The sequence below is a fragment of the Maniola jurtina genome, chromosome 9, assembly GCF_905333055.1.
Source record: "Maniola jurtina chromosome 9, ilManJurt1.1, whole genome shotgun sequence".
Taxonomy (NCBI): Eukaryota; Metazoa; Arthropoda; class Insecta; order Lepidoptera; family Nymphalidae; genus Maniola; species Maniola jurtina.
In genome coordinates this window covers 12,551,631-12,577,755 of record NC_060037.1, presented here as the reverse complement: position 1 = coordinate 12,577,755, position 26,125 = coordinate 12,551,631, and the positions used below count along the sequence as shown (strand labels likewise).

The 26,125-nt window shown below is 36.2% G+C and overlaps 4 protein-coding genes across 4 annotated transcripts; 2 read left to right on the top strand and 2 right to left on the bottom strand.

Annotated features, from left to right (window-relative positions):
* Positions 1-694: 694 nt before the first annotated feature.
* Positions 695-13,042, bottom strand: LOC123868537 (integrin-linked protein kinase). Its single transcript, XM_045911095.1, has 8 exons — positions 12,636-13,042; positions 11,543-11,708; positions 10,957-11,141; positions 3,688-3,857; positions 2,959-3,104; positions 2,173-2,397; positions 1,581-1,769; positions 695-889 (listed from the first exon to the last, which is right to left on the bottom strand). Exons 1-8 carry the CDS (start codon positions 12,722-12,724, stop codon positions 701-703), a joined length of 1,359 nt encoding a protein of 452 aa, XP_045767051.1. The 5' UTR covers positions 12,725-13,042; the 3' UTR covers positions 695-700.
* A 258-nt stretch (positions 13,043-13,300) lies between these two features.
* Positions 13,301-15,348, bottom strand: LOC123868551 (U1 small nuclear ribonucleoprotein A). The gene is made up of 4 exons (XM_045911111.1): positions 15,143-15,348; positions 14,691-14,929; positions 13,789-14,057; positions 13,301-13,573 (listed from the first exon to the last, which is right to left on the bottom strand). The coding sequence occupies exons 1-4, from the start codon at positions 15,144-15,146 to the stop codon at positions 13,414-13,416; spliced, it is 672 nt and encodes a 223-aa protein (XP_045767067.1). The 5' UTR covers positions 15,147-15,348; the 3' UTR covers positions 13,301-13,413.
* A 260-nt stretch (positions 15,349-15,608) lies between these two features.
* On the top strand, positions 15,609-21,481 carry LOC123868533 (mini-chromosome maintenance complex-binding protein). Its single transcript, XM_045911091.1, has 10 exons — positions 15,609-15,960; positions 16,034-16,216; positions 16,783-17,026; positions 17,468-17,586; positions 17,969-18,215; positions 18,768-18,885; positions 19,396-19,575; positions 20,189-20,432; positions 20,754-20,918; positions 21,240-21,481. Exons 1-10 carry the CDS (start codon positions 15,856-15,858, stop codon positions 21,450-21,452), a joined length of 1,818 nt encoding a protein of 605 aa, XP_045767047.1. The 5' UTR covers positions 15,609-15,855; the 3' UTR covers positions 21,453-21,481.
* Positions 21,482-21,844: 363 nt separating this feature from the next.
* LOC123868552 (respirasome Complex Assembly Factor 1) lies at positions 21,845-23,496 on the top strand. Its single transcript, XM_045911112.1, has 5 exons — positions 21,845-22,055; positions 22,129-22,232; positions 22,500-22,629; positions 22,913-22,981; positions 23,370-23,496. Exons 1-4 carry the CDS (start codon positions 21,954-21,956, stop codon positions 22,961-22,963), a joined length of 387 nt encoding a protein of 128 aa, XP_045767068.1. The 5' UTR covers positions 21,845-21,953; the 3' UTR covers positions 22,964-22,981; positions 23,370-23,496.
* The last annotated feature ends 2,629 nt before the right edge of the window (positions 23,497-26,125 follow it).

Below are 26,125 nucleotides of genomic sequence, written 5' to 3'. Positions count from 1 at the left end.
TATTTATATATAGTTGTTTTTATATTTAACATTCTTTTATGAAACAAGGGAGAAAATTGGGAGATTGTAGTCAAGGTCGAACTATGCAACTGAGTGGCCAAGAGTAATACAATGCAATCAGTATTAGTGTAAGAAGTACACATTTACTTAAAGTAATTTTAACACAACTCATAATTGGGTAGTTAACATTTTTTGTAAAAAAATAAATGTAAAGATACCAATTTTTATAATAATCTATCTTGAAAAATATAAAATCATTATACCTATTAGGTATCATTTGAAAGTAACTGAAAGCTATAAAGTGCGCGTGTGTTGATCATAGTAGGCATATTGCCCTTTTGTCTATATTGCGAACATGATATAAAATGTATATTGTAATATTTCTTTTAACTAAGTATAAGATTATTTTGTACTGAAAATAAATAAAAGTCCACAACCAGATGAATTGCAATGCGTCGCTGGTTTGGAAAGTATTATTGGAAGGCGCATTTTTATTCATATTGTAAACAACAACTTCTATGTATTACGCATTCCGAACAAAAATCGTGGTCTATGAAGCTGAATAGAATAGCCATCAAGTGATAAGCAAAAGCAAGTTGTAACCCACAAAATTTTTGTTCGGAATGCACATCTAGCGTGTAGTACATAGAGGTCGTTGATTGTAAAGCTTGGAGTACAACACCGAAATTTTGTCTCGTTTTCAACGTTTCATTTTCTCGAGTATAGGCAAGATCATCTCGAAGGAAGGTCGTTTCCCGGGGTCCTCGTTCATGCAAATCTTGATCAGCTTTGAAATGTGAGGCGAGATGCCTGGAGGAATTGTAATTCTTAGGCCCTCGAGTGCTATTTTCATTCCACACTCCATTGGTGAGAGGTCAGCGAAGGGTATCTATAAACGCAAAGATTTAAATAAATACAAAGATATGAGCCTTGATAGCTCAATGGTTAAAAGAGTGGATTGGATTCCGAAAGGTCAGCGGTTCAAACCCCACCTGTTGCACTATTGTTGTACCTACTCCTGGCACAAGCATTACGCTTAGTTGGAGGGGAAAGGGGACTATTATGTCATTACTAGCTTATATCTGCGACTTCTTCTGCGTGGACTACACATTTCACTATTTTAGGGGCTTTTTTACATAATCTAAAGAATATGTCTGTTTTACTGTAGATTTTATTATAACGCACGAATAGCCCAATTTCCATACAAGCTTCAGCATTGTCCTCTTCAAAAATCCTTTCTTAGCAGATGTCTACATTATGATAGCTGTCTGCATGCCATTTCAGCCCGATCCATCCAATAGTTTAAGCTGTGCATTGATAGATCAGTCAGTCAATCAGTCACTGTTTCTTTTTATACATTTAGATTAAAAAGTTTTGACTCATTGATCTGAAACTGGATGTCATTTTTGTAATCAGCATCCCAGTAAAGCACAAAAGCGACACCCGACACCCATATTGATTTAACAAAAACGTCAGTCAAATCGTGGTTTACGAAAATGATATTTTCAGATAAAAATGGCCGAGGACGATTTTTAAAGGAGGCTCGATCCTAATTGAATTGTGGCCAGAAATACACTCACCTCTCTAGTGGCAAGCTCCCACAGCAGAACTGCGAAGCTCCACATATCAGCCGCTTCCCAGTTCCTCTTGGCGCTGGGCTTCATTAATGCTTCGGGCGCCATCCACGCCGGCGCGTACACGCGACCACGCTCTTGGAACGAAAACTTGGCGTCCGCCATGTTTATACGCGCCGTCAGATCCTCGTCGATCTGTGGGATACGTAAATTGTTATTGTTGCGTAAGTGGAGTTCAAAAACTGTATGCGCTTTCTTTTTAAACCTATTATTTCAATACATTTACCTGTAAAGTGGCTGTTATTAGTGGTATTACACCATAGTCAAAACTCGATATAGAGTTAATCAAGGTCGACTTCGACGTAACGATAGTGGACTTCAAGATAATGAATATCGACTTAAATTCGATGTCCATGTCGATGTCAATGTTACGAAAGTCGACTACGAGGTAATGAAGTAAGATATCGAGGTAACGAAAGTCGTCTTCGAGGTAACAGTATTCGACTTCGAGGTAACGAAGTTCGAAGTCGAGGCAACGAAGGATGTCGGTTGGTATCGAGGCAGTAAAAGTAGACTTCGAATTACACGCTATACATACCATGATGTGCTTGCTGTTGAGGTGGTAGGTGGGCAGCACGCGGTCGCGCTGCAGCGAGTGCAGGTACTGCATGCCGGCCGCCACGTCGCGCGCCAGGCGCACGGCGGCGCCCGCGTCCACCACCACGCGGCCGCCCGCGCCGCCGTGCAGCAGCGCGTGCAGCGAGCCCCACGACATGTGCTGCGAGATCACCACCAGCGACGGCGGCGACACGCAGCAGCCCACCTGCAAACCGCACGAGTAAAGCCTTGGACCGTTCCATTCAATATGAAAGGCTATTCCGAACAATATGGACCAGAAAACGGAGACATGGTCGCTAACTATATAGGTCTCATAAGAAAGCTCAGATTCATTCAGAGGGCGATGGCAGAAATGCGGAGATCTTCAGAAGAGAACCTGATGAGCTTCTTGACTGGTTACTCTGGGTTGCAAAGTTGATGACATCAAACGAGACGCAGGGAGCCGCTGTATTCAGACAGCGCAAGATCATGGTGTGTGAAAGTCTCTACAAGAGGTCTATGTCCAGCTGCTGTGGATGTTTATCAGTTGATAATGATGATCATTCTGAACAAAAATCATGTTCCAGTAAGCTGTGAAACCAAACATAACAAAGTTATTACTCGTACTAAAGGGCAACTCACATCATTTTTGCGTGGAATGGAATTTTTAAATTTGAATTAAACCTTTATTTTCATACTATTCAACAGTCTCATTATTAAATCTTAAACGTTTAACTTGTGCTAGATGTAAGTTGGAAAATAAAATAATCGTTAACAAGAAACTTACCACAGGCAGTATATTAGGATGGGAGAATATCCTCAGTTTGGGGAACTCCTCGTTGAAGTCGCGCTGTATGCGCGGCGTGCACTCGCGAACTGCGATTATCTTCGCCACAATGTCGTTCTTTTGCCACCGTCCGCGCCACGTCTCTCCTTTAACAAATAGTAGATAGATAGATAGATAGAACACTTTATTGCACACAAAAACACATGTAAAGGATCACAACACAGATAGAAGAAAACAGAAAAAACAATTGTGTTCAAAGGCGGCCTTATTGCTTGGAGTAATCTCTACCGGGCAACCTTTACATAGTAGTTACATTTTCAAGTCCTCAGCTGTTACGGATTGAATGTATCGACATCGTCCATAGTTTTGGAGATGTTCAAGTAGGTATAATATATCTTAAAATCCTGATTATGAATTCAAACATAGACGATCTTAAATCTGAAAAAATTAATTAAAGCTACATTTTTTTAGCAAAATAATGCTGAAATAATTACTTATTTTTTGCCAATATACTGTGTCCTGACTTCACGGCTGTGAATTCTCACTATTTAAACTTGATGGTACTGGGCTATTAATATTATATTACACATATTACAATTTCAAATTCATGCATAGATGTTTTTTTTTTACCAAACTTGGCGGCGAATTCGTGCCCCACCAAATGAACACTGATATTGCCACACTTCATGAGCCTTATCCCATACATTAATATTTAGTATTCTTGAGTACCTGATGGAGTGACAGCGATCCTAGTGTGCAGGGCCAACTCATTAATATTGATGCCCTTATGACGGGACAGCGTGGCGTCGCGGCTTCTCGTCTTCAAGCCCAGCCAGGATTGGTCTTTGAACTGGATCTTTTTTAGATCTTGACCCTGGTTCACGGCAAGCTCGTGGAGTCTTGAACCAAAGGAAAGTGAATTATTTATTAAACCATTGTTTAGTGCTATAGCACTGCACAAGGCGTGCGCGGCGGCGGGCTGCGGGAGCGGGGAGCCTGGCGGTGCGGCGCCGGCGCGCGGCACAATCCATTCGCGACGCGACCGCCTCCAAATTACCAGCGCTTATATTGTTGTAAAGTTCATTACTATTTTATTATTAAAACATATATAAAACCATCAAAAGTATTATCACTACAGTCCAGTCAAAGTGCAGTGCAACACATCACTATACATTTTGGTCCTTCACCCGTCAACGAAAAGGAGCCACGCCGCGAATCGCCATACAGACAAACCAGCGAAGACTTCCCGAAGGAACATTGCATCGCGGAAACCAAAAAGGCAGGGACATGACTGAGTGAGTTTGTTCCATATCCTTCTTATTCCTTCTAGTTTCCGTCTTCTAGCATTCTTTCTGGATCAGACATCTTCGCTAAAATTCAATTAAATCATCATGTCGGTACCTACAGTACAACATTTTTACTCTTAGAAGCGGGCGACGAGCAACCGTGCCGAGTTCAAAACCGGTTCCTTATCGCTTGCTAGTGGCTTACGCGCATCGATTTGAATGCATTTCGTACCTACTTATGACTGCATTTAAAACTTTAGGCATTACGCGTGTTATAACTTTATAACGCGTGAACTATTTTGCATTTTTCTTTCACACTACTTATTATTTTAACTTCAACTTTTCAAATTACGTTCTTTGCTTTATTTCGCTTGACTTTATTCGTTAAAAATGAGTGACCCACGTAGCAAAGAATTAATAAAACTTCGTGGTAGCATTAAAGGTAAGCTAACTATATTTCAAAACTTCTTAAATAGTTTAGATAAATGCGACCACATTAGCGAAACTCAATACAACGAACTTGAATGTCGGCTGAGTAAAATTGATAGTCTACAGAATGATTTCGATAAATTTCAGACCGAGCTCGAGATTTTGTCGGACGATACTAGTCAACTGCTTCTCGAACGTGAAGAATTCGATACGAAATATTTTTCGTTAGTGGCTGAAGCACGTACTATCATGAATAGAAGCAAACGGCACCTCCAGCGTCGGATGTCAGTGTCTGAGGCGAGTGAAGGGAGCGAAAGCAGAGACGGTGGCTTTCACGACTTTGTTCGTCTTCCAAAAATTTCACTTCCTTCTTTTGACGGAGAGAAGATGACTCAATGGTTGGAATTCAGAGATACGTATCTTTCTTTAATTCACTCTAATAATAATTTAGGGAATATTAATAAATTTCACTATTTGAGAGCAGCTCTTAAAGGCAGTGCCTTAACAGTCATAAAAAATCTTGAATTCACTTCCAAAAATTATGAAGTAGCATGGCAATTGCTATCAAGTAGGTACGACAATGAACGTTTGCTTGTAAATATACATGTCAATTCGTTACTAAATTTCTCAACAATGACAAAAGAGTCTGGAAAATCCTTAAGAAATTTAGTCGATACAATTAATCGTAATTTATGTGCATTAAATACCCTAGGTCAACCCACTGATCACTGGGATACCTTGGTTATTCATTTAATGAGTCGTAAGTTAGACAGTGTTACCTTTCGTGAGTGGGAGGAACATCGTAACTCAATAACTACTTCTCCTACATTAAAACAATTTATAGATTTTCTAATAGGCAGAGCTGACTTATTAGATACTATACAACTTGAAGAAACACAAAGACAGTCAACTTCACAAACAAATCAAAATACACAATTTACACAGAACAAGCACAATACACAATCAAAAAATACAAGTTTAAATAAAGAAAAAATTACACTTAAAACCACTGCATGTCCTTTATGTACACAAAATCATTTTTTATTTAGCTGTTCTGAATTTAGAAAATTAAGCGTAGATGAACGCTTAGAAAAAATGAAGAATTTCAGTGTGTGTAAAAATTGTTTACGGCCTGGTCACAAAGACAGTCAGTGCCGCTTAACTCACTGTAAATACTGTTCTTTAAAGCACAGCACACTTTTACATAAAGATACTGAACAGCACACCACAGTTGTCTTATCTGCCAATATTCAGATTAGTAACAAACCTCTTACATTGCTTTCCACAGCATTGGTGAATGTGGTCGGCGCCGACGGGAAACTACATCCTGCTCGCGCTCTTCTAGACAATGCCTCCACGGGGCATTATGTCACACAGCACCTGTGTGAGAAGCTGGGTTTGCTGCGTCGAAGCGTAAGCTCCTCTGTGACAGGTATTAACAACCAGTTATCATACGTAGCAGAGTCTTGCACCTTACCTCTCGAGTCATATTCGGGGGATTTCAAGGTCAATCTTGAGTGTCATGTATTACCTCAGATTACCAACACATTACCTTCATGCAACATCGATATCAGGTCTTTAAAATTACCGCCTCATATTCGATTAGCTGATCCATCTTTCCATATTTCTTCACCTATCGACATATTGGTAGGAGCAGATGTCTTCTGGGACGTCATATGTTCAGATTTCATCGATCTCGGTAAGCAATGCCCAAAATTGCAAAAAACAAAACTTGGTTGGCTGGTTTCTGGCACAATCAAGGCATATACACAATCACATATAATACAAGTGTAAATTAAAAATTTATAACACCCCCGACGATCCAAAGTATTTGAGTTTTCCAAAACATCATTTTCAAATAAATAATTATGTATTTAGGCAACGTCCATCTTGACAGCTTGACATTTGTCAATTGACATAATATTAAGAACCTAACGGTTATCTAACCTTCTTTTATACAAGAAAACTAGAAAAGAGCTGATAACTCTTAAACGGCTGAACCAATTTTTTTGGATTATAGCTAAGAACACTCTCGATCAAGCCACCTTTCAAACAAAAAAAACTAAATTAAAATCGGTTCATTCGTTTAGGCGCTACGATGCCACAGACAGATACACAGATACACAGATACACAGATACACAGATACACAGATACACAGATACACAGACACACAGATACACAGATACACACGTCAAACTTATAACACCCCTCTTTTTGGGTCGGGGGTTAAAAAATAAAGCACATCAATCGTCTTGCTTTTTCACTCAGCGCGATGATGCCTTGCTAACACGATTTTGGGAATTAGAGTCGGTTTCTTCTAAATATAACTTAACGCTAGAAGAGCAAGCCTGTGAAAAAAGTTTCGCAGAGAACACTCGACGTGACACTGATGGTCGATTTATTGTGACTATACCCTTAAAAGAGTCACCCGAGGTTCTCGGCGATAATTATCACTCGGCCAAAAATCGCTTGCTAGCACTTGAGCGTAGATTTCAACGCGATTCAGTTTTAAAAAAGAGATACTACGATTTTATGACTGAATATAGAGACTTAGGTCACATGAGCGACACAGTTATTTCAAAACCTACTGAACCTGATTCTCAAAACCGGTATTATTTGCCCCATTTTCCGATTATTCGGGAAAATTTTACTACGACAAAATGTCGCGTCGTATTCAATGCCTCAGCATTAAATAAGGGCAAAACATTTAACAGCATTCAAATGGTCGGTCCTGTCGTCCAGGATGACTTACTTTCAATTTTACTGCGCTTCCGTCAGCACAAATATGTTGTTTCGGGAGACATTGAGAAAATGTATCGAGCCATTTTAGTCGAACCCACACAACGTTCACTTCAACAAATTTTATTTCGATTTGATCCGAGTGAACACATAAGACCGTTTACGTTGAACACGGTTACTTACGGTACAGCATCTGCACCGTACCTAGCCACTAAATGCTTGGTTTCGTTGGCAGAACAATGTTCAGATCCTAACGCAAAAATTGCCATTTCTAGGGACTTTTATGTTGACGATTTTATTAGTGGTGGTGATTCCATAGAATCTGTCATTGACCTGTGCAAAAATGTAGATAAAACTTTACTGTCGGCACAATTCAAGCTGCGTAAATGGCAATCAAATAGCTCCGAAGTCTTGAAATCATTAACTAACGACAATGCACTTGAACAAATCAATAAAAATAAAACTTTAAATCTAGATGAATCATTACCCTGCAAAACTCTTGGTCTTCAATGGGATTGTAACTTAGATCATTTATTATTCACAATTGACCTAGATCCTAAAGCCAAGAAAATTACTAAACGTAAAATTCTATCTCTTATTAGTCAAATCTTTGATCCGCTTGGGATTCTAGGGCCTTGCACTGTTCAAGCAAAAAAGGTAATGCAAAACCTTTGGATAGATAAATGCGGTTGGGATGAGGAAGTGTCAAAAGATACCCAGAACACCTTTTTGAACTTCATAGATTCTCTTATTTCTCTTAAATCACTTCGTATTCCTCGTTGGGTTAGTTTTGATAATGTTATTCGTTTGGAACTTCATACGTTTTCAGACGCATCGGAACGTGCTTACGGTGCATGTATCTTCGTGAGAGCGGTCGACGCAAATGGCACGGTACAAGTTCGCCTTCTAGCTTCCAGAAATAAAGTAGCGCCTTTGAAGCCTACCACAATCCCCAGACTCGAGCTTTGTGGTGCGCTCCTGGCGTCTAGACTTCACGCCAAAGTGATGTCATCAATCACCCTTAAGGTACACGATTCCTTTTTTTGGACTGATTCCACAATCGTGTTAGCATGGCTAAAAACGCAATCAAATCAATTAAAAACGTTTGTTCGGACTCGAGTAGGTGAGATTCAAGACAGCACAGCTGGTCACAGGTGGAGCTACGTTCCATCGAAGGAAAATCCCGCCGATTTAGTCTCACGCGGAATTGCAACGAACAGTATTGGCTCATGCGCACTGTGGTGGTCTGGTCCAGATTTTCTTAAAACAAAAAACATACAATTTCCGATCATACCAAACACACAATCAGATTCTACAAGCACACAAAAACAGGAAAAAACAGAAATAGTTTTACACACAACGACACAAAGTAAAGACACAGTCACACACATAATTCATGAATTAATTAATAAAACGTCAAGTTACACACATTTAATTAGATCTTTTGCTTTTGTACAAAGATTTATACACAATTGCAAATATCCTAAAAATAAATTAACACAAACATTATCTACAACAGAATTAAAAAATTCAGAAACTTATATACTAAAACTCGTGCAACAACAAATGTTCAAAGATGAATATATTTTATTAAAGTCCGGAAAGCCTCTTCCATACAAAAATAGGTTGAGTTCATTAGCACCTTTCATTCATTCAGATGAGCTCATAAGAGTTGGAGGAAGACTTAAAAACTCACACTATCCTTTCGACATCAAACACCCAATACTCTTATGTGGCAAGCATCATCTCACACAAATCCTTTTTCAAAAAGAACACATTTCATTAATGCATGCGGGACCTCAACTCCTTTTGTCTTTTATTAGACAAAAATATTGGCCACTGGGGGGGAGGAACCTCGCTAGACGCGTCGTGCATCGTTGTGTTCGTTGCTGCAGGTTTAAACCGAAACCAATACAGCCTATGATGAGTGACTTACCCGCGGATAGAACACGTTTAGAATTCCCATTTTTGCACACTGGAATTGACTACGCTGGTCCAATAATGATAGCAAGCCGTAAGGGCAGGGGTGCGAAACTGGAAAAGTCTTACATTTGCATATTTGTCTGCTTCGCAGTTAAAGCTTTGCACCTGGAGCTCGTCACGGATTTGACAAAGGAGGCCTTCATATCAGCATTTCTAAAATTTATATCACGTCGCGGTAAGCCAATGTCTGTAACGTCCGATAACTCGACGACCTTTATTGGAGCCAGTAATGAAATCGCATCTTTTTTCTCAAAATACTCAGACGACATCAAGTCAGATCTTAGCAATAGGGATATTGAATTCCGCCGTATACCCCAGTACACACCTCACTTCGGGGGTTTATGGGAGTCTGCTGTCAAATCAGTCAAATTTCACCTTAAACGCATCTTAAATTTAACACATTTAACGTACGAAGAGATGACCACGTGTCTGGTTCAGATTGAAGCCATCCTAAATTCCAGACCACTCACACCTCTTTCTTCCGATCCTTCCGACCTTACTTGCCTCACTCCCGCTCATTTCCTCATAGGACGCTCACTCTTGTCGGTTCCTCGCCCAATGGTCAGCGATACAAACATCGCCGCCATGGATCGCTACCAACGCATCGAGGCGCTCAAGCAGCACTTCTGGCGGAGATTCTCGGCTGAATACGTCTCTCTGCTACAACAGCGCATGAAATGGCAGAGGGGCTCAATCACAAGTCTCCAGCTAGGTAGCCTGGTGCTCGTGAAAGACAGAGCGCAGCCACCACTTTTATGGCTGCTTGGAAGAGTGGAGAAGGTGCACCCAGGACAGGACGGAGTGGCTCGCGTGGCAGAGATCAAAACAAAGAAGGGAGTCATCACGCGGGCCTTTAACAACATTTGCCCCCTTCCGATTTCCAACTCGCGCGGGCAGGATGTTTAGTGCTATAGCACTGCACAAGGCGTGCGCGGCGGCGGGCTGCGGGAGCGGGGAGCCTGGCGGTGCGGCGCCGGCGCGCGGCACAATCCATTCGCGGCGCGACCGCCTCCAAATTACCAGCGCTTATATTGTTGTAAAGTTCATTACTATTTTATTATTAAAACATATATAAAACCATCAAAAGTATTATCACTACAGTCCAGTCAAAGTGCAGTGCAACACATCACTATACAACCATAATATCTAGTAGCTGGTAGTTTGCACATTTCACATTTTTTTTTAATTTTTTATCAGAGAAAATTGTATCTAAACACTTGTTTTAAAGTACATTCTATACTACCAATTTTAAAGTGACTTGCTACTTGCTAGGGACACTGGCAATGCTTAGCGGCATATACTTCCACATTCCAATTTTTGACATTTAATATTAATTTTTACTATGATGATAAATATAGTGATTTGGATGACATTTTGTTTTGTACTTTTTTATATTTAAGTATTTATAGTATTTGTGGATATTGTGATTATTACATTAAATAAAACTCAAAGTATGTAATTGTAAATAGATTATAGTAATATAAGATAATAATCATTGTATTTGGAAAACATATTAGATAATAAAGGATTATTTTATTTTATTTTTATCATAAACCTTACCTCTGAACTAGTTGACCCCTAGTTTTGTCCAATGGTGTGTCTCCATCCTTGTTAGCGAGTGACACAAGCGCGCCAGCAACCACCAGGTCTTCAGCGATCGCGCTGTAGCCCCAGAAGCAAGCATAATGCAATGGAGAGTTGCCATGCTCATTTGTGAAGTTTACATCTACTCTGTTTTGAAGAAGCTGCATAAGAAAAAAAATCCTATTTCAATCTATTTAAAGGACAAATTTGACTGACTAACATAGTGAAAGTACAGCTCAAACTGGATCTAGAAACTTAAGATTTTACATGTGGGTTTTCTTTCTCAGAATTTCCATAAAAACAAAACCAGGTCAGCAGTCAATACAGCTAGTGCTAAATAAAAATAAAAGCACTAAGTAATCTGGACACAATAATAATAATAAATGCTAGTCTTAATTTGAGTTGCTCTTAAATTTTGTATTTCAAGTTCTAGAGGACTTTAGTTCCACTTTTGATCAAAGGTTTCTTTAGTTTTTTGTAATTTGATGATGTATGCTTTCAAACTTCAAAACACTGTCTTAATTATCGTCCTGAAGCATTATTATGAAAGGGAGACACATACCAACTGAACAATAGGTCTATGTCCATGCGCTGCAGCCAAATGTAAAGGTGTATCATCCCCCATGTTGGTGACATTGATTCTTGCGCCTCTTCTGATCAACAGCTCCACTATCTTGATGTGGCCTTCTTTGCATGCCCAGTGAAGCGGGCTGAAGCCATGGTCATCACTGAAATAAAATTGCCAATAATGCAAAAGGCATACATGTTCTGGAGTGGAGACTGCAACTGCCTCCAGCCCATTGCCTACTACATGACAGTCGGACAAACATTATTAAAATGAATGTTTGGTTATTGATAAACTAGTTACTTAGTACTAGTTCTTTAGATTTTTTTCTAGATAGTTGAGGTTGATTGATTTTGGCCAGTACGAAGATAACATGCATCCTGAGGTAGGGCATAATACTTTGACCTGCTCTATTGTGCCCAAGAGGGAGACTTTGCCAATATTACAGTTTTCCTTATTTAATGATTATAAATTGAATTATTCATTCAAAGCTGTAAACTAAAAATACAATAATAGTATAACAGGAAACATGTTAACTTGATATGAATCATGCTGGTTTAACACAAAATTTAATCTGCATATTTGAAAAGACTTATATATTATATTATGCATTTTTATAATTTAGAACCTAAATAGAACTATACTAAAATTAATATCTAAAGGTATAGAATTATTGATTCAAATAGTTATTTATTAATTTGCCAGATTTAATATTAATACCCTATTTTCTATATGCAATTAAATTAAACAAGTGCCTTTAACAAAAAGTATTAATGGAATATAGTGGGATTCTATTTGTTCCATTTATTTACAAAAACAATACTTTGTTATCTTCAGTTTCTAATCATTGTGTTTACTGTGTATACAATATAATTTGAAGAACAAATAGCGCATGTTTAAATTTTCTAAAGTGTTTATTAAAAGCTGTGACTAACACAACTGTTTTGGTTTCCCATAAGTACTTTGCTGACATAATTTACTAGGCCTTGGGAGTGTGGGCGAGGTTTACTTTATGTACCATTTATGGACAACGAGTGCACATATGGCGTGTCTTATCAATAAAGCAATGTTGTTAAGGGAGTCTCCTTACCCCTGGTTCATGTCATGCTCAGTATCGTCCAGCCAAACGCGCACCTGCAAGGCATTTCCTTCGCGACACCATTGGAAAATATCTTCCATGATTTCACCACTTTTTATACTTCAAACAATAATTGATAACTCAAATAATTATTATACAAGCTACTATTCATACAGACAAACGAAATTAATACGAAAACAACACTTTAAAGTAAAAATAAATTAAATTTTTCACAAAAAATCACAATCAGTCATTCATTAGCGGATGACTTTGACAGTTTCGCAATCACCGAAAATAACATTAAGGCCGGCATATTAAGGAAGCATGCATATTTATATGCATCTCTTTCTGTTGTATAGAATTTGCATTTAAAGATCCTATTTGTCTAAAAAATGACACTTCACCTTATTTAGCAGTGTAATGTTCTGGGTAAGAGTTTTAAAATAAGTGTTGCCAGTTTTATATATCTCTGACTAAAATAAAAACGATTTCATCATATGGATTTGCAGTATCGTACTTTATTATATTATCTCTGTTTGTTGTTTTCCCCATAAACTCCCATTATGATTAGTGTCCTTAGCGGAGTACCTTTTTCTACTGGCATAATCCCAACATATCCAGACATATAGATTTTGGCAAAAGTAGGGAAAAGGTTTTGTCAAAAAAACTCATAAAGCTTAAAATAATGACTAGTCACAGCCGAAGAGCTGTTAAGGCTAAGTGCAATGCTCAAAACAGTTCTTGAAATACTTAAATCTTTATTTATCCTATAAATTATGGTTCTTAACAATTATTTTTTCGCGAATGATATCTTCATCGCATGAGTGGGAGTGATCTTGAAGCCCTGTAGTGCCTCCTTTGCAGCAGCCGATTGCATTTCGTTGGCAAACTCAACAAAAGCAATGTCATGTCTGTTTGGTACCAATCGTACTTCTTTGAATCCAGGGAATCTGTAGAAAAGAGATCAGCATTAGTAACTTTGACCAGAAAAGAAAAAAATTAAGATTATTTGAATTTAGAGCTCAATATTCACTAGTTTTGAGAAACTCATTAGAAAATATTATGTTGTAATCACCTTCTAACTTGTACATTGAATACTATTAGTCAAACTCTTTATGGACTGACTATGCTGTATTTTCAAATAGTTAAAATAGTAGCAACTTACTGATTGAAAAGCATAGACAACATCATTTCAGAGGTCTCATCAGGTAGATTAGTGAGGAACAGAATCTGGTTAGGTGGCTGTTCAACATTGACATTATTGAGCAGACTCGGCTGCCCAAAGCCTGGTATGACTGGTCTGTTAGCATCTTTATTCTTCTTCTTCTTATTTTCTTCTGAGCTCTTGGGCAGTTTTGGTCTTTTAGGTCTCTCTTGGAATGTGCCTTTAATTTTGGAAATCACATCGCTGTCTGTTTTTGAGTACTGGATCCTCTGGAAAAATAATTTTAATTTTATGTTATTTTTATAACCATTCAGAATATGGACATCTGATGACCCAGGGTGCTTATTAGGTCCGATGGCCTATCTAAGTGGCAACAGCACCAGTGTCTCGGCACCATGACCAGTTATTACTCCTGGACACAAGCTGTTTTACCACAAAAATATAAGACAACAAATATCTAACTGCCATACTCTTTGGAGGTTAGCCCGCTTCCATCTTGGACTATATCATCACTTACCACCAGGTGAGATTGCAGTCAAGGGCTAAGTTGTATCAACTGAATAAAAAAAATAACTGATGCCCAAATTGAAGTTTTAACAGTTTTTGTATGGAAATTCTGTAAGGTTTAAAATATGTGTTCAACACTTCCGGACGGTTTTAATTATAAGTATACTGTATCACTGAGGCGTCGACTCAGCTCATGAGGTAGGGTGTGGTTTGCGAGCCATAAAAAATCAAGGAATTCAATGTTGCTTATGCACTACACCAACCACTTAGACCCAACCGACTCAGTAAGTGGTAGACCTATACAAGATGAATAACACACAATAATATAATATTATTCATCCCATTATTACCAGATGGGTGGGTAGACACATCAAGAGTGAGAAGCATGATCTTACCATAGGTTTATCATAAAAGGGAAATCCTTGCATACTCCTCAATGCAACAGTAGCACTGGATATCTCCTTAAATATAACAAATGCCTGTCCGCGCATTTTCAGTGTCTTCATAGCCACAATATCCAGAATTTGACCAAACTGTGAGAAGATTGCATATAAGGATTTTTTCAGTTCTTCCTTCTTAATTTTCTCATTGAGATTGTTTATGTATATCGTATGGTTGGGACGGATGTCCATAGCTGAAAGAAATATTACATTAACTTAATATGAAACGCCAAAAATAGCTTATTTCTAATTTGAGGTTATATCGTAAATAGTTAACAACTTATTAAAATACTATACATGAGTCACGTAACGCAGAGTTCTGAGTGGATACATTTATACTGTTTTTAGGATTGATGCATAGGAGATTGTAAATATTGAAGAAACTTAGTACAAGCTTTAGTACTTACTCATTTTGAGAGGTTACTTATTGTAGTATATTCCTTGCTTGACGACTACTTTACCGAACGATTCGCAAAACAATAAATGGCAATTTAATGCAGTAACTACTTTAATAAGAAGAAAATAAGTATTGATATTTAAAAGTTATAAAATATTTTGCCGCACACGAAAACAGACGCCAACTTTTTTTTAATTTCTCCCACATCCCACACCCCAGAACCAGAATACATTCAACATTGGTATACGTCCCACAGAGTAAATAGTATTTTTTTAGAAGACGTGTAATTTTGGGCTCTAGGCTCTAGCTTTTTGAGTAATGAGAAAAAAAAATCTCGGTACCACAGACAATTTGGTTACCATAAACAGAAAAGAGTAATGAATGAATGATATTATTAGTATCGACAAGACCTTAGTCTGTGGACAAGACAAACTTGACATCATTGACCATAGACAATATACCAATGTCATACATTTGAAAAGAAAATGGCTGCAACAAAAGCGCGCGAGTGCGACTAAAAAATAATTTTGTAATACCGCGCGAACGTGCATTCTTATTGACTGGGAAATTGAATGTTTTTTTATAAATTTTGTATTGAATCAGAATTCTGTAAAAGTTTTCAATACGTGACAAAGGAAAAGATTTTAATATTTAAGCAAAAACAGACCAAACTGTAAATTCTTTATTTTTACAGTAACTTTAAAATAGTAATAGGATATAAAAATGCATGATTTTTGTAATGATTTTGATAGTGTTACACCCGATATATGGATGCTAAATGAAGCCGCATGGAATGAAAGACTTATTCAGTTACCAAACTGGGAGAAGGTATGTTTATTTCCGATACGAAATCTATTTCATACAGAAATAACATTGTTTTGACCTTTGTATAACCTTTTAGATTCCTCTAATAAACTCAAATGCTTCACACAACTTGCCTGATGGCTCTTTGGTCCGTTTTCGTGGGATGGTCCAGGACATGCATAACCCAGAATTCTTCTTTGAACAGTTTGAAGTATTCAACACAGTTACTAATGAAATAAAGAACAAATCTGGAAAATACACTGATACAGCGCATATCTTGGTGAGAACTGTTTAAAACATTTCTTTTGAATCTATCTCTGCGTCATATTCCTATCGGTGAGGGTTGTCACCAATCCTTTCTATTAATCATATAATTGTAGGTAGCAGTTTTCATTTTATAATAATGCATGGGTGAGTGCTCAGATCCTTCCACATAAAACTTGACGAAGAGAACAAAATTTCGACTTGTGGGTTTTGTAGTATTATTAGATGTTAGGGATATTAACCTCTCCGAAGAATGGAGGAAAATAAAAGGCCTAATTTGGACCTCCATTGTCACCCATCCAGTTACTGACTGACAAAATTGATTGATATGCACTGTCACTAGACCACATGTTCCTCATAATTTGCAATTACAATCATGTAACTATTTACATAGCATAGTAAAATGTATCCTAGTTCCAACTGATTGCAGTTGATTTTAAGTGTTTTTTTTTTTAATTGCAAATATGATAGCTGATGTTCATCCCCAATAATCCATCCATTATGATCTGGTCGAAGGATAAACCAACACTTACATTGATAAAATTGGAATGACATCTAAAATAGTCCCAATTGATATTACAGGAAAATGAAAAGATAAACTACACTGAAAATCTTAAAAGTGCCCAACGTCAGACCATAGTAGTAGTCTCGATGCCAGGTTTGAACAAATGGGCACAGAGTATAGAAGATGAACAGAACTATCTTAAACACTTGGACCAGCTGCCCAATACATCAAAAAGGTTAAACTTGAACTCTACAAAGCTAAAGCGTAGCTACGATGAGAGTGATGAAGACCCTGATGCTATGGATGTGGAGAATGATGGAGGTATGTCAAATATGAGTCTCATGATTTTCTGTATATGTATTGAATAGGGATGCTGTGAATAATTGTTATAATTAATTTAACTGAAAGATTAATATTCATTATGAATTAGAATTCATTAGTTAGTGGTTATTCAGCATTCTCTATGGTGAATAGTCAAATTATTCACAAAAAATATTCAATACAACACTATATAGGTATAGATAATAATAAGTAGTAAATGTTAACACACCTTCCATCAGTTTTTCTACAATTTCTAAATCTCCAATTAATTTGTCCTTGGTCCAAATACTTATATTGATTATTTAATACTAAGTTCTAGACCACTACTTAGTTGCAATCACACCTGCTTCAAAAATATGTTATTTCAATTGTGTCCAGTTTAAGGAAAAATTATAATAGTTCAAAAATTAAAGATTATTTATCAATTTTGTTGAATTAAAGGTGGTAATAAAGAAAGAAGGACAGCTGAAGTTGTAAGCAATGCATCAAAGGTGGTGTCCAGAGAGCATTTACTTAACTTTCCACTTCCCAATGTTGCTAGCCAGTCATGTATTGTCAAGGTAAGTTAAAATAACTTTAAAGTTAAACTAACTGACAGTTAAAATTGAATCTTGACATATTTCCTTACAAAAATAGATTTTATTAGCTATAACAATTTAGTTGGGTGCAATGGGTTTGAGTGTGATTTGAAATTATCATAACCTCTGGCAGAGCTAATTATTATAAATACTTACAAAGTATTCTAAATTCTTACTCTAATTGCATATTGTGAAGAATAATCTGTGTCATCTAGATAATTTTTTGTCTGATCCGGAGACTGCAGTTTGCTTTGATGGCATAAATAATAATACATTGCCAGTGAGTGTGTGACCTAAAGTTTTAAATTCAACCTTTTAGGTTATTTTGTAATTTTAATTTAAACAAATTTTCTTTAATATCCAGGTATATGATGATAATGATAATCTCAAAATAAACGACATGATCGAAGTGGTAGGCTTTCTATCCGTGGACCCGGCACTATCAGGCGAGTTCCAAGCCGAAAAGGACTATTTGCTGGAACCCACATCCGAGACTGATGCAGAGATCATAACGCATAACCCTCCTCCCAGTCTGGTGCCTAGATTGCATGCAGTGCATGTAAAGAAGTTGAAACATTGCAACCCGTTGGTTAGGGGAGCTATAGATCAAGGTAGTGTATATAATATTTCTAATTTTCTATGCATGCACATGCAATTCAGTCAATCAATCAGTCTGTATGCGTCCACTGCTGGACATAGGCCTTCCCAAGAGCGCGCCACCGTACATGATCCTCCGCCTTCCTCATCCACCCACTTCCCGGGCCCTCAGACCAGCGGGTCTGAGGTCGTCCCACACTGCGCTTGCTGATACGCGGTCTCCACTCCAGAACACGTCTGCCCCAGCGGCCATCAGATGCACTTCACTAGATATTATTTATGCAAATCAAAAAATTTGATGTAAACTAGACTTTTTTAATCAAAAGTTTATTCTTTGTAGGATTTTGCTCATGAACATGTTTTGAGTTCTCTATAAATAAAGGTTTTAACAAGATGGAAAAGTTAAGAGTACCATGTGCATAATATTTGATTATTTTCTCAATATATTACAGAGATATTAAATGATACAGGTATTAAAACTTCATTGGCTGGTGAAAAAATTACCATTTAAACATGTTTTTATCCATACAAATATTATATATTTATAAAATTTATTTACTTTTTAGAGACTATACTAAAAGAAGCAAACACAGCAAGAGAGCATCTGTTGAAAGCGTTAAAAGAGCTGCTTCTGGGAGATGAGTTGACTGCAGAGTATTTAATATGCCACCTCATTGCTTGCATGTAAGTAATATTGTAGTAAACTGTAATTCTCTTTCTTCCTAACAAGGCCTTGATTTTGAAGGTGACTGTAAAAATATGAAAGCACAAAAACATTGTACCTACCTGCCTATATTTTGTTGTTCTTTGTATGTGTTTTTTCTGTACTAATTTACTGTAAAAAAGTATATTCATTCATTATATTTTTCATAACTTAGGATCTGAAACCTAAACCTAATATAGAGTAAGTTTGTTACTAACACATAATTAATATGTTACTTTTGTTTTCAATGCATGTTGTGACTGCACGTAAATGAAGTTACATGAGACCTATAGAACATAAGGTATAACATGTAATTAAAGTGGGTAAAACGTAAATCCACGCGGATGAAGTCGGGGGCATCAACTAGTGAGATAATAAATAAATGAAATTAAAAACCCTTCTCAATCTGAGAGGGGACCTGTGTTCAGTAGTAGGCTGTTGATGGGCTGGCCTTGATAATAACTTATTTTTAACATTTTTCATATTTTCAGATATCTCCGTCAAGATACATTTGCCCTAGGACAGTTTTGCCTCAACATATCCAACCTGCCTACTAAGAAATACCCTAACTACGCTAAACAGCTGTATGACATCATCAAACAGTTTGTCACCAAGAGCTACTATCTGCCGCTCACTGTACAGAATATGAACACTATGGCACTACTACCTAAGTAAGTATTTTACTAATCTCTGTCTGGTTCATATCGAGTTCCGAAATCTCATATTCCTAACATGTCCAATCTTGATGTAGTCTTCAAAACTTATTTTGTAAGAAAACAGTTCTTACTGGCAATCAAAGTCAAAGTCATTGTACACTTTTTGACTGTCAATTCTTGAATATGTAAGTTCTAACACAAACAATCTTCTATTATAATAAAATACAATAAACAGTCAATAATAAAAATTTTATTACACTATACATACTTAAAGTATAAATCATACTTCACACTTAATATCATAAAGGCGAACGTTTGTGTATGTTTGTTACTCTTTCACGCAAAAACTACTGGACGGATTTGGCTGAAGAATATAATCTAGATAATATTTTATACCCTGGATTTAGGCTACTTTTTATCCCAGAAAATTAAAGAGTTTCTACAGGATTTTTATAATCCACGTGAACGAAGTCGCGGGCATCAGCTTGTAATATTATGTATGTATAAAAATCGCTTTTCTGCATACATTCAACTATCCAGATTTTCCGAATGTCTTATGACAACAATAAAATTAGTCCGGTTAGTTTCTACTGTGATATATGTAAATATTTTTTTACATAATTTCCAGAAAAGACTATCACTGTAACCGACTAACAAGTGGCATTCTACAACTAAGCAAGCACACACACCTGGTTCTTGACGAGACCCAAATGGAACAAGGCCAGTTAGATGCCACTGGAGTGAACAACATCTCAGCTCTGGGCAATCTCATCAAACTGCAGAAAGTTGAATATGACTTCAAGTATTATAAGATGGAATTTGATTCTGATATAAATGTGCTGGTCTTATCCGAGGGAAAGTCTTTGTTACCGGTGAGTAGAAAATCACTTCATTAAAAGATGGTTGCTCCAAAACAGCTGTTCTATTTGGCGGCCATTGTAAACGCGCCTAGTTCTAGACGAGACACAAATGGAACAAGACCCATTAGACATCACGGGAGTGAACAAAATCTCAGCTCTGGGCAATCTCATAGAATGAACTGAGTTCTGTTGGTCCTCAAAAGGATCCCTTGTAGAAGGTCACTTTGTTGTCTGTCATGTCTGTTATAAAAAGAGAATCAAACCTATAGAGTACTTCCTGTTTTTAGCACAAGTAAAGGGGAAAAATCCGAAAACCGTGATTTTTATTTTTAGAGTGACTATTACATACCCCTACGGCCGGAGGAGTCGTCGTTGGAAATATTCGACGCGATCGTGGAAGCGGCTACTTACTACTTGAAGGAAGAGATCATGAACACCATCAGAATATATCTAACTAACCTGAAACTCGCCAAATACTCTATTAGTGAAAACTTACAGGTAAAGCTTATTTTATTTTTATTAATAAAATAATATATACACACTCAATAGTTTGCTATAAGCTATATTTTTGTATCAAAAATTTTTCTAGTCCCAGGTTTGATTTCTGGTTGGGTCATATTAATAGTCAACCTAAGTTATTGACTTTTTTAATAGTATATTTGACAAGTCAATAGAAGTATTCAATACACCAACTAGGTACAGACAGAAGTTCAGACCAACTAAGTTTAACCAGTCCATTTTCATGAATTTTTCGTAACTCTGTAGTGTGTGTGAGAATTTAATATTTATCTATAATGCTTATATATATGCTTGTTTCAGTTTGTAGAAGACGATTTCGTAGAAATGCGCAGTAACTCGGATAGCGATAACCCAGTAACAGCAGACGACTTGCACCGACTCTTAGTACTAGCGCGCCTCGTCAGCCTCTCCAGAGGTCACGATACGCTCACCAGAGACTGCTGGGAACACACTAAAAAGATGGAGGAAGAAAGGCTACACAGGCTCAAAAATAGAATTGCACCTACTTTGTAATTTCTTTTTAAATTTAAGTGTAATGTGCACCTGGTTTTTTAATAAAAAATCTGATTTTTACTTTGGATTTTTATTCTTTAAATTTTACTTTCAATAAGCCCTTTATTCAAAACACCTAGAAGTTAGTTGCTAATTGCTGTTTAGAATTTCGCTTGGACTACTGAACCGCTTTATCTGGTATTGCAATGCAATACCACTTACCAGCAATTTAACAAAAATAGTCTTACAGTATTACAAGTTTCATTCAAATTCAAATTAAATAAAAAATGCCGTAAGAACCTTTTTCCCTAGTCAGAGATATTAGAATGCTTGTGCTTTGCATCCGATATCGGGTAGCCCACCGTTGAAATCATAATAAAAATGTTCTTATCTATGGTTATGTAACGTCATCAACGTTTTGACAGTGACGTGTAAAGATTTTCGTAAGTTTTTCAATTTGTTATTGATTGCTTAAAAAAGCGAAAATTTAAGAAATAAAGAGTGAAAATATAATAAAAAAGCATGTCAAATAAAAGCAAATCTTCAGAGAGCTCATCTAAGATTAATTTAAATGAAAGTGTTTGGAAAAGAGCGTTGTCATCGAACGCTGAATGGCCCGACAAGGTTAGTTTCAAAATCACGGGACTTATTAATGAAATTGCTTGAATTTGCTACTAAATATTGTTTCTACTTGTAGGAGGAGTTTCTGGACGTCATATATTGGATGCGACAAGCCATAGGCATTGTGCTAGGCCTCTGCTGGGGATTGCTACCCTTGAAAGGATTTTTGGGCTTATTACTGTAAGTTTTCATTATTATTTGTAATTTTACTGCTCGTAATCTACACCAATCTCTAGCGTTGTATCATAGAGATCACTGATAATCTATATCTAAGATTATCTCATAAATAATTTTTATTATCCATAGATGAAACTGAATAGGCGCTTATACTTAATAAGTTATATCAAGTTTGTCCCAAAATGACATATGATAATAGCTAAAAAAGTTTGAAACTAAAATGTTTGAGAGCTCCTTATAAAATTAATAAGTGTTGCTTTATTTTTTCAGTTTTGTAGTTGTGAATGCAGCTGTGATATATGTGTATGTGAGCAGCTTTCAAAATGTTGATGAAGAAGAATATGGAGGCATGTGGGAGATTACCAAAGAGGGTTTCATGACTTCATTTGCTGGATTCTTGGTAAGAAATTTGCATATGTCCATATACACTATGCTTAGGCTCAACATTTTCTTGGAGTATGTATGTCAATAGTCAAACTGAAATATATTTGAAACCCCAATCTTTTGGATTTCTTTCCCCAACTGTTGAACAGTCTAATGCCCATTTTTTGGTACACAAATGATTCACGAAGTAAAGCAAAGTATCTCTTACTTTTGCTGAATGTTTTTTTTTTCATTAATATTATGTGTACAATATTGTCTTTACTAAAATGGTTTATTCTTATAAAAACAATTAATTTCAGGTCACATGGATCATCATGTTCACAGGTTTACACAGCACCAGTGGTTTATGAGATCAAATCAAAAACTAAGTGAGTCAGTTTACTAAGAAAAACTTATAAATGAAGTGTACAAAGGGTTTTTAAAGGCAGACTATGGATGGTGGTTATTTAAATATTAGTTTGTTTTTGTTAATATCCAATGCATTTATTTATAAGACACTTTCTTTTTCCTGCAACTTTGTCCCCATGATATGATTTTTTATTATTAAAGTCTGTAGCACTCTGGGATAATGTAGCAATCTTTCAGTGAAAGAATTTTCAGAATTGCATTATTAGTTCCAGAGATTACCCCCTAACTTACTTTGTCACTTTATATTACTTGTGTAGATATGCTTGTGGCTTAATCCATGTGGATTTAGGTTTTAGAAATTTCATGGGAACTCTTTCTGGAATTGAATGAATTTTTTATTTTTTCTAGGATAAAAAGTAGCTTATATCCCGTCACCACAGGATGCAAGCTACCTATGTATCAAACTTCAAAATTCATTAAAAAGATTGGCAGTTACAAAGGTAATTAGGTTACAAAGACAGACAGACACACTTTTGCATTTATTATAATATTAGTATGAAACAAACTAGCTGATGTCCAGCTTGCATTGCAATGTAACTCATACACCTATGTACATATGGCACTATTTCAGAAACCTTCGCGCAAGTATAGATAGCAACAGTTGTTGTCATACTTGCGGTAAGGTTTCATTTCAATTGAATGATCGAAACACGAAAATTGGTAACAAATGAATGAACACACAAATATTAATTTTTATAATATGGGAATGTTAAAGTTAATTTTCTTCAAATCATTTGTAACAAACAATGAATGGTGTGTGATTTTTATGTATGTTAATTTTTGTATGTGTTTGGTATGCAGAGAGATTTCCAAATAGTGTTTTTTTATTTTATTTTAATAGACTATCATTAATTTGATAAATAAATTATGTATTTTATATTTTAAATTATTATTTATTGTATTATCTAAGATGACATGTAATATACCCCTAGGCATCGATATAAACAAGTAATAAATATGAATAATATGAGCTAGCTTTTAAAAAGCCTATAACAAAGCCGATTTTATAAAATCTGTATAAGTAAGTATATGGAACTATTAGTCTTGAATCCATTTTTTTTTTCTTTATCTGTCTTTTTTTGTAAACTTTGCTTGTACAAGTGTTTTGATTTCTAGGACCAATAATTAATTTTGCTTTATGTAATTAATATATTTAGCTAAGCGTAGTGCCAAAAATTAAGCGTTTGCATTTTGAAATTTTGGTAAATTCTGCTGTAGTGTGGCAAATTCAACTTGTACACACACAGTACACACACACACACACACACACACACACACACACACACACAATCTCTAGACTCTATAGGCCTTAATCTAGCCCTATCCTTTTCCATAGGGAGTATTATAAATGAGATAGCAATACATTCAGGCCTGCCATTTTAGTTAACAAATTGTGTACAACAGAATTAGTCTCACTCATTACATACATGTACTTATATAGAAAAAAGTGGTATAATTTTGAATCAAGATGTCTTATAAAATTAATTATAATGTACCATTTAATAAATAGGTTTATAGTTTAAACAAATACAACAAAATTGGCATCATTATCAAAACATGCCTAAAATAAAATAGATAATATCTAATGGGCTCTTTAATCTAAACCAAACTAAATTGACCTTTAAATCTAGTGCTATCCTTTTCCACAGAGAGCATTATGAAATGGATAGCAATACATTTATATATTATGTAAGTCAATTTAGAGATTCTCTGCAACAGAATTTGCCACTTTATTCATTTTACTAACCATACAGAGTTAAGAAAAACAAACTATTAAAGGACTATTGATGGAAAGGTTTGTGAAGTAAATAACTAAATTATATTATTTTGAATATATTAGATTTTATAGAGAACATCATATAATATTATTACTAGTAAGTATACGGGAAATACGATGACAGTCACAATGTGCGCTTGCCCTTATGAGAGAAGTGTGTTTAGAGCGCGCTCTATACAAAGACTTACTACATACAAATCTTTGACTGTTACTTAACTACATATTTTTACGGAAATCAGGTAAACCATAAACACAGATTAAAATTATACTGTTTCATTGAGACGGCTCGTAAGATAGAGCGCTGGTTGCGGGAGGGTGACAAGTCTATACAAACTTTCGTTTGATTGGGTCTTATTCAAATGAGAAAATCAAACTGCGTTTGTATGGGGCGCGCTCCAAGGACACTTCTTAAACAACTATTTAATACATATTTTAAGTAAAACAATTAAGTAATTAATAGGTTTTATTAAATGATAATGTTAATGATGATTTAATGGATTCCATATCAATTGTATTTATTTCAGTCAAATGGGATGCAATAATGTCTTATTATTTTTTGTAATGTAAATGTTATCATTGTTTGAGTGAACCCGGCGTTTGAAGTGAGTTCTTATGTTGAACAAATATAATGGTTGATTTATTATACAATGAAGTTTTATTTAATTAGTTTACAACCTGTTAGGGACATACCCCAGACTAGAGGTGAGGCATAGCTAAATACCTATTGGATTAGTTATTTATCGATACAAATCTGTTGTCTATGCAGCATCTCTCACCATACAAATTAAACCGTATATTATTACATCTAACAATGTGAACAGTAACATTTAAAAGTAGGGTGAGCGATATTTATATATTAATATATATTCCGTAGTTTGAAATAAGGTTCACTAATCATCTTGCTATGTATAACTTATGGATTAAGGCCTCGAGGACGAGACCTTCATTGTTTTGCAAAAGTTGAAAGTTTCTCTGCCTATTCTCCTCGACATAGGGAGAAACAATCAGCTCAGCAGCTCATAAGGAGGCTCGCTATAAAACATCGCCACTCATTTATCTGCGTAATCTAATCATAGTCTTTAAACTATCGGAGTGCCCGCTACATATGCAAGCGTGCCCGTTTGCGCCGATCATAACTCTGTTGTCTATGCAGGACTTTCCACCACTCAAATAAAACTCTATTTATCTTTAAAATAAGTTTAATCATTCCGCCATGTAACTAAAACATCGTCAGTCCTGTATCTCTGTGTAATCGTAGCGTCTTTGAATTCCATGAGAGTGCCCGCTGCATATGCAAGCTTGCCCGTTTGCGCCGATCATAACTCTG

Coding starts and splice junctions, on each gene's coding strand:
- LOC123868537 (XM_045911095.1), bottom strand. CDS start 12,724: ATGGAAGATATTTTCCAATGGTGTCGCGAAGGAAATGCCTTGCAGGTG. Junction 3,858..10,956: donor AGGGGTCAACTAGTTCAGAG/GTAAGGTTTATG, acceptor CTTTGGTTCAAG/ACTCCACGAGCTTGCCGTGA. Junction 3,105..3,687: donor GATCGCTGTCACTCCATCAG/GTACTCAAGAAT, acceptor TATTTGTTAAAG/GAGAGACGTGGCGCGGACGG.
- LOC123868551 (XM_045911111.1), bottom strand. Junction 14,058..14,690: donor CCTTTTATGATAAACCTATG/GTAAGATCATGC, acceptor TTATTTTTCCAG/AGGATCCAGTACTCAAAAAC. Junction 13,574..13,788: donor TTGTCTATGCTTTTCAATCA/GTAAGTTGCTAC, acceptor TCTTTTCTACAG/ATTCCCTGGATTCAAAGAAG.
- LOC123868533 (XM_045911091.1), top strand. CDS start 15,856: ATGCATGATTTTTGTAATGATTTTGATAGTGTTACACCCGATATATGG. Junction 17,587..17,968: donor GCCAGTCATGTATTGTCAAG/GTAAGTTAAAAT, acceptor TTTAATATCCAG/GTATATGATGATAATGATAA. Junction 19,576..20,188: donor ACTATGGCACTACTACCTAA/GTAAGTATTTTA, acceptor CATAATTTCCAG/AAAAGACTATCACTGTAACC.
- LOC123868552 (XM_045911112.1), top strand. CDS start 21,954: ATGTCAAATAAAAGCAAATCTTCAGAGAGCTCATCTAAGATTAATTTA. Junction 22,233..22,499: donor GGATTTTTGGGCTTATTACT/GTAAGTTTTCAT, acceptor TTATTTTTTCAG/TTTTGTAGTTGTGAATGCAG. Junction 22,630..22,912: donor CTTCATTTGCTGGATTCTTG/GTAAGAAATTTG, acceptor AATTAATTTCAG/GTCACATGGATCATCATGTT.